At 36.9% G+C, this 8,614-nt stretch overlaps 1 protein-coding gene and 1 long non-coding RNA gene across 2 annotated transcripts in view; one reads left to right on the forward strand and one right to left on the reverse strand.

Moving 5' to 3' along the window:
- The first annotated feature begins 469 nt into the window (after positions 1-469).
- On the forward strand, positions 470-2,707 carry LOC104958960 (uncharacterized). Its single transcript, XR_799809.1, has 2 exons — positions 470-723; positions 1,653-2,707. It is a non-coding gene; the product is annotated as an uncharacterized lncRNA (long non-coding RNA).
- A 2,676-nt stretch (positions 2,708-5,383) lies between these two features.
- Positions 5,384-8,614, reverse strand: part of castor2 (cytosolic arginine sensor for mTORC1 subunit 2) — a 5,403-nt gene continuing 2,172 nt past the window's right edge. Inside the window, exon 4 of the mRNA XM_010786796.1 lies at positions 5,384-7,739. Within this exon, the coding sequence (XP_010785098.1) occupies positions 7,677-7,739 (63 nt within the window). The 3' untranslated portion in view covers positions 5,384-7,676. The remainder of the gene's footprint in view (positions 7,740-8,614) is intronic.

The following is an 8,614-nucleotide window of genomic DNA, read 5'->3' on the forward strand; positions in this document are numbered from 1 at the left end:
ATTTTGAGCAAAACACTTCATAGACATGTTTTTTATATATTTGTATATATCTGAAACCTATGCTACTGCCTAAAAATAGCATGATAGGTGACCTTTAAAAAGCTTAGGAAGAGAAGTACTGTATACATCTTATATTGTTTAATATTCAATCAATCAAAGCATTCAATCAAAAATAATGAGTATTAATCCCAATGGGAAATGATGTTTCTTGACAGTTGCACCTTATTAGATCTAATAACTATTTATATACACAAAGCAAAAATGTGCAATTAGTCACTGGGACACAGCTTCTTCGGCACAGGAACACATTTATATTCCTTTTAAAGCTGAATTAGACCATAACATACAATAATTACTGCTTCTACTTTTTCTGTTTCAACTTTAAAAATACCCTCTTTATTGTCCTAAGCATCTTGTTTTTGACAAAAGATGGAAACAAGCAGAGTCATTCTGTGTCATCCGGTCTGAAGAGCTTAAAGTGAGGCACAGACGTCCGGGGGGAAGGGAAACAGTATGCTTGTTATTGTAATTTTTTTTGTCATATTCGGCTAAGATGGTCCCAGTGAAAGCTCAGATTTACCGGGCTGCAGCTGCTCTGTGGATCTCAGCGTGACGATGTTTGATGCTTGTGTTGCAGATCGAGGAGAGCTCTTTGTTTGGGGGAAGAATGTGAGAGGATGTTTGGGCATCGGGAAGAGAGACGACCAGTTCTTCCCGTGGAGAGTAAGACAACACTGATCAGTCATGCAAACAAAAAAGAGGCAACCATGCAGCTGAAGCACATAATGCACACGCTGTACAGAATGCATTTCACTAGTTTCTCCATATCTGGGAACAAATGTGTTAAGATTAGATAATAAAAAGCAGATTCTTATCATCCTAAGTCCTTTTGAAAGGCTTGTAATGAAGGCATGTGAACACAATGTTTAAAAAGACACTATATTTGGTAATAGTCTTTTTGATTCTTTATCAAAAAGAAAAATGTTCTGGGTAGAATGTGCGGAAAGCGTCTAAAGATCTCACCAACGAAATGATTTGTGATATAATTCTCGCTATTAGCAACTCAACTCAAGACATTTGATCAGGATTGGAGTGTTTACTGATGATGCACAGGGTGGTCCTTGGGTCGGTTGGGTCAGATTACTGTGAAATATATGCAGTTACTGAATTTGACAACTTTTGTAATTGGTAACACAATGCATCTTATTTTATCTAGATACTCAAATAAATAATTAAATAATAATTAAAATATACAAAAATTTGACAACTTTTGTAATTGGTAACACAATGCATCTTATTTTATCTAGATACTCTAATTAAATAATAATTAAAATATACAAAAGAATACCTCCAAACCTTTTTAAAATGCATAATCAGCATTAACAGTTGCTCAAATGATAGAAATGCATGGGTTTTAATGGTAAGCAACCTTAAACAGTAGGATGACATGTGGAATTAGTGGACAATAGTCTTTAATCTGTTTTTGTATAAGATCCACACACATATTAAGTAATCAAAATTAAATCTATTTGCAACTTGCACAAAGATGAAGGTTAAAAAAACAATAAACTTAACCAAATAAAAGAAAATGTAGGATTTTACTCAAACTTCGTCCCCTTTTTTTTAAACTGTTTTTGTGTGATTTCCATCAGGTGACTGTACCTGGTCAGGTGGTGGACGTAGTGTGTGGTGTTGATCACATGGTGGCGCTGGTGAAGTCCCTCCTGTGAGCTCCTGGATGAAAGGTTTGGATTTTTGACCCCCCGCGGGGCCCCTCAGGGAGCCGATCGGGGGCCACGCTGGAGTCTTGAAGCCAGCTGCTCTCCACAGGCGACGAACCCTCGTGTCCCCGTGACGTCAAACGAGTTCACGGCGGTCGATTCTGCAGCAAACTGTCACCGACACGACTCTCTTTACCCTGCATGAAGGTCATCTGGGAAACGCTTCAAAGGAGAGTTTTGTTTTATTTCAACTGGAGCTGAAACGATGAATCGATTCAGCCAAGCAAAACAGAGAAAGAATGTGAACAATTCTGCCATAACAGCATGTGAGGATTCACTGCTTTTTCTCTGTGTTGTGTGATTGTAAACTGAACATCTTAAGGTTGATTCGACAAAGCAAGACCTTTGAAGGAGACTGGGATTGGAATTGTTCTGTATTTTCTGACATTTTATTGATTTAACGATGCAACTTGACTTATGTTGTGCCGTTCTCCCAGTCTGGATGTTTCAGAAAATGAACCCACTATTCGTGATAGTTTGCCATTAAAAAAACAACAATGCAGAAAATATCCATCCATCCATCCATCCATCTTCTCCCGCTTATCCGTGGTCGGGTCGCGGGGGTAGCAGTTTCAGCGGAGAGCCCCAAACTTTCCTTGCAATGCAGAAAATATGCTATATCAAAAATAAATATGTTGTTTTTTTACCAGCATCAATTTTGCTTTAATAAATGGTGAAGCAGAATCACAACTGCCCTTTTTCCTATTTTCTGTACAGGCATTTTTGACAGATCTGAAGCTGATCGACATGGTAACCTTGACATGTAGTGATTTTAACAACGGACATAAAGTGTTAAATGTTGTTTTCCCAGTCTGGATGTTCCAGAAAATGAACCCACTTTTCCTACAGTGATGGTTTGCCATACAATATGCAATGGAGAAATCCCATTGCTATGCTATATCAAAAATAAATGTGTCTAGACTCTAGTTTGTTTACCATCCTCCATTTAGCTTTTTAATAAACACTGAATTAGTATCCTTTCCCCAATTTCTGTACAGGCATTTGGGACAGATGTGAAGCTGATATAGATGGTAACCTTGTCTATAATGTAGTGACAGTATCAGATGAAGGATGTTTCTTACAGTACAGTGAGTGTGTCTGCAGGCGCTGATGTTGTTGCAGGACCCTCCCCACTGAGCATGTTTTGTGGGGCCATTAATCATTGTGACAACTGGAGGGCCCCTCAGAGAGCACGGAAATGTATTTATCACACAACTACTGAGTGAGCATAATACATAAAGTACACTTTTGATCAATGTGTGAAACTGGATCAGATAAAGCATGGGACAGTTATAAAAACAAAAGTACAATTTTCCCCCTGCTGTTTTGTAGGCACTTGCTAGAGATTTTTGGCAAACATGTTAACTTGGTGGTACAAATATCTTGGATGGACAGTCATACTTTTGTATAGATGGGTATGTAGGCAAAGGAAACATTAGTAGCTGACACTAAGTTAAGAATCAGACGGTTGATAATAAGATTGTCTTAATTTGAGGTAGATAAGCTATCCAACTGCATCTGGGATCTGGGTAAGCCTGTGGTAAGAGTGTAGTTGTCATGGCAACATCTGTTAGAATGTCCGTTAGCTAACTGTTTATCCATCGCTATAAGCTATAACGTTTTGTTGCTAACTTTTAGCTCACTATTTCAACAGCTAATGACCTTTTAGTTAGCTTTTTCTACTGCTAATCCATTGGTTTAAGCTGACCTTTTCAACAGTTTGTTGCTAACCTTTAGCTAACGAATAGCACCGTTTGTCGCTAATTTGGAGCTACTATTTTTTTTAAATCATTACTTTTAGCTCACTATTTCAACTGTGACTTTTTGCTAGCCTTTTCTCCTGATATTCCATTGGTTTATGCTAACATTTTTAACAGTTTGTTCATAACATTTCGTTTTAAGTTTTACTCTTTGTCCGTTCAAGTATCTACAACTGTTTATCCCTTGCTTTTAGCTAACTTTTCCAAAAGTCAATCCATTACTTCCACAGCTTTGTTTTTCCATTACCTTAATTTAAGCTAATTAATTAAACTTTCTTCCCTACTTTGGAGATACAATTCACCTGTTTTAGCTAACTATTTGAATTGTGTATTTATTACCTCAAGTGATTTATGCTATTCAGCTAACATTCTTTATTATTTAAACTAATTATTCCTTATTCCAAGTAATTTTTTTTCACATATAGATTACGTTTGCTTGTTCAGTAATCTACTTAAGAATTAAGAAATAAATCATAATTGTGTCCTATTATATGAACAAATGTTGATAAACTGGTTAATTTGGCAGTTGAAAATAAAGCTAACTATTTTAAAACAGCAGCATATTCTAAAATAGGCAGAATATTGTATCCTTACTTGAGTACCATGAACATAGTGTATTGTGGGTCCTCTGCCGATTCCCATCCGATATATAAATGTATTTGCTTACATACGGCAGAACCATTAACTTGCTAGTCAGTGAGCCGTTAAGCTGTAGAAGATTATGTAAGAAGGAAGATAATCAAGATAAAGGAGAACACTAACATCCATCTCCTTTATCCCGGCTTTGCATAGTATTTCTGCAGCTGAACTCTCCACCTCCACCACCTCCACCTCCTCCTCCTCCTATGTGTGCGGAGGTGAGCTGAAGCAGAGAAAAAGATGGCGTGTGGAGGCTACAAGGAGCTGGCTGTTCTCTGCTTTGTTTACTTTGGTCAAATAATACAGACAGCTGATACACCTGCAGTCTCTCCTGCTGTTGTCCATGTGCTGCAAGCCGGAGTGGAGGAAGTGAATCACTGCAGTTCAGTGGGGGGGACGGCAACAGAAGGTCAGGTGTGTGCAGAAAAAGTGTGGTTTTTTTACGTAGAAGAATGATTACAATTACTTAACTACAGGTGTATATCTCTTGTGAATATCCAGAAAAAGGCAAATGGTCATTTAAGTGAGACTTAAAGAAATAAATGTCAAATACAATTTACTAATGAAAGCAATTAAACCAAAAACACTTCCTCGCTCAGTTCAATACTCAATACAGTTCAATACACTCAATGATATTTCGACTAGTAATTATTTGTATCCCCATGATCCTCATCAATCTGTAGTGTCTTATTTTTCAAATGTATGTGTCAAAGTTACAATTTGGATGACAAATAATAATTACTTAGCTATGGGTCATCTCGTGTGAATTTCCAGAAAAAGCCAAATGGGTAATTTAGTGACAATATATAGGTTTTTAAAGAATATATGTCAAATATGATTTACTAATGAAAGCAATACAACCAAAAAACACTTTGCTATAGGTTCAATATACCCGATGATGATATTTCAACTACAAATACTTGTATCTTACCGATAGTTTTTTTTGCATTAAATTAATAAATAAATGACAATAAGTCAATCAGTAAAGTATTATTTTTACAACTTTAAAGTCAAAATACTACGAAATTGGACAAAGAAATCAGATTTACAGTTAATTGCTGTGCTCTGAGGACCACATTGTGCAGAGATGTCACTGGTTCTGATTTAAAACACACACTGAGAGCAAATAACAGTGAGGGTACAATCCCCCGTTGTTAAGTAAAGACAGCAAAATAAAAAAAACGACACAATGGTGAAACCAGATCTCCAAAAAGAAAAAAAAAAGCTTGTTTATTTTTAAGTTTTTCACACAAGAAGCTCCAAAATGAAACGCTTTTAAACTTTCAAATGTAATCAGAAGAAATGTCCCCTTCTTCCTGTTTTTAACACTGATAAATACAGAGGTTCTGCTAAACGAATATGAGCAGAAGAAAGGTTTGTTGTTAGGTGCAAGGTTGTGTGAAATAAAAGGAAATAAAAACATTATCACTAAATGCTTAAGACCAACAGAAATCAGAACAGGGTCTTTCCTTACAGTAAATAGCCCTCCCCTGTTTTTTCACATCAGTACAGCAGGCCTGTGTTCATCGGCCTGCATTAAAGTGCAGACTGGGGGCAGGGGGGGGGGGTCGTGGGGGCAGCTTCATCGCCAACATTGGACACATCCATCATTTTTCCAACCAGTGTAGATTGAACTACGCCCACTTCTGCGCGACTGAGCAATGGATGTATGAAGAGAACGTAAGAAAAATGTAAAAAATAAAATAGGGAGGAACAAGTGACATGTGATGTGATGTAATATAAAAAATGAATGAAATAAAAGAAAAATAAAGAAGTAATTAAAACATAAAATAACAATAAAAGAAAGGAAAAGATGGCATTTTAACATGACTGAGGTATCCATTGTCAATTAGTATTAAAGGATTAATTAACATTTACTCTTCTTTCATACTTAAAAATCGCTATTTCCATCAATCTACTTTGAAAAAGATACTAGCTGTCATGTTCATATTTCGTTGGATGAAAACGCTTTCGTCTTGCAGAAGTGGGCGTAGTTGAGTATAAAGTGGGTTGGAAAAACGATGAGACGCCAACATGGAAACCAGGGCTCCTTCAATAGCTTATGTCGTTATTCTAGTAAAAAAGTGGCTCAGTAAATTATCACTACTGTAGATGCAACACATTTTGTATCATTGCACTTTATATCACCGCGGGGTCACACCGTGAGCAACACCATACGAGAGGTGTCTATACCAGGAAGAGTATCTTGAAATCATTAAATCGTCTTGAAAACTATGAAAGAATTTGAGAAAATGTTTTTGAAGGTAGACAAATAGATTTAGGTTATTGAAAGTGCTTGAATTTATATATTTTATGCAATAATAGAAATTGAAGTGGTTTTTCCAGCCCTATAGAGAAGGGGTCAAACATTCAAGGGTCTCTCTTTTGAACTGTTATCAGTGAACTTCTGGAAAGCCATCTCCTTCCTTCACATTATAAAATGTATTATTAATTAAGTAATCCGTGTCAACATAAAGTGTTGGGTCCTTGAATTTGAGGGAATTGGGCCTATATATTTGAAAACATTTAATTAAATACTGCAAATTAAACCAGAAAAGTCAAGTAAACATCAGGTTCCTTTTCTGTAGACTTTCAATGTCTCTAAAAAAGCGAAAAATTGCTTCTTTAGTTTTTCAACTCAAAAGCCGTTTAATTTCTCTGTGAATTAAATGTTCACCTTTTTAAATAAAAGTGTAATAAACACAACCGACTCTGAAGTCATTAATGCCTCATACATTGTGCTTTCAAGCCAAATAATATATAAAAAGTTGTGTTTTTTATTTAAATACGGGGATACAATCTGCTAATTTTGAGTGACACATCAACCAGGTTGCTCACAGTGTGACTGCACATTAAAAAAATGCTTAAATTATAATTTCCTCATCAAGGCCTTGGACTCACTTCATGCTCCAGCAAACCCAGAATTTAAATTTAAACAAGGGACTCCATCATTAAGATCTTCGCTGTAATTAAAAGCTACTAAAAGCAACAAAACACACCGTATTTCTAAACCAAGCGCTGTGTCATCGGTCAGAAAAATGTCTCCTACAATTGCACACATGTAAAATATTCTGACAAAGGCATCTGTTTAGGCATTCAAACATCATGGCACTGAGAGATGACCTTAGAAATATTGAGAGCTTTGATAGAAGATCAAATATTCCTTTTGCTTTTTTTGAGAGTACATTATTCGTCATTTTTCCACGAGAGTAACTAATACAGTATGGCGCTCATGAAGAAGCAGCTTCAGAGAGAGAGAAATGTTCAGTCTGGTAAACTAAAGGGAGTGTTTCCTGTGCCAGGAGGAGGGGGTTTAAAGAAAATGGCCGAGTACCAAAAGTCATCTCTAACACCTTCCCGTGCTTCCGGTTCCTTCCTTTTCGGAGCCGATCCACAGCAGATTAGCTCCGGGCACTTTATGGATAAACGTTTGAACGAAATGACTTGAAATCATTTTTTTTTTTTATTTTTTTTTTTAAACTTCCACTGTTTTCCTTCACTGTGCCGTGCTCTTGGTCCGCAGAGCTCCAATCACACTCTGGATGTTCTCTTCAGGAACCTGGAATACACACCAAGTTTATTGTTATGGTTTTGTGTCGAACAAATAGCCAAAATGATGTAGTTCATATGATATTTTAAAGCAAAAGGCATGAAATCAGAGAACTTTTGAAAAAGCTTCACTAGTTCTGCGTGAAAGATTAATGAATTATTTATCAAAATAGCAATCATACAGAATTTAAAGGTCACCTATCATGCTATTTTTAGGCAATAGCATAGGTCTCAGATATATAAAACACATGTTTATGAAGTGTTTTGCTCAAAATATCAAACAGATCACCCATTCTAGCCATGCCTCATATCCCTCTATTTCACTTCCTGTTTCAAAAGTGCTGTTTGGGGTATAAAGCTTTAAAAAAAAGAAAAGATTGATAACAAAAAAAAGGAGGGGTCTGAGCTCATGCGGGACCCGGCAGCTACTGTCTAAACTAAATACTGCCGTGATGAAACGTCATATCATGGATTATCAAGGATTCTCTCTGAAACAGTATGGAGCTCAAAGGCTTTCTCTCTTGCCGGTTATACCACAAGGTGAGTTCCTTTTTACTTCCTGCTTCTTCACACACATGATCTCCAGTACAGGTTAGCTCTGAGTGTTAGCGATGCTAATGTAAACACCGACCATATTACGTCCAAAACAGTCGGGCATTGTTTCTGATAGCAACGTTTCTGATAGGGCCGTGGGTCCACATTTCAGATATTACGTCATATCGGACGCAAATCTGGATCCGCTCCGTTGTTCCCCCGTTTTTAGAGATTTGGGTACGGAGGAAAAGAGAGAGGGATTTATTTTCTGACGCCGCGTGAGGTCCCCGACACACCGGGGACACATGTTGATGTAGAAAAGACATAGAAAAGTGCATTTTGCAGGATAGG

The sequence above is a fragment of the Notothenia coriiceps genome, unplaced genomic scaffold (genome assembly GCF_000735185.1).
Source record: "Notothenia coriiceps isolate Sejong01 unplaced genomic scaffold, NC01 NC01_scaffold00029581, whole genome shotgun sequence".
NCBI lineage: Eukaryota > Metazoa > Chordata > Actinopteri > Perciformes > Nototheniidae > Notothenia > Notothenia coriiceps.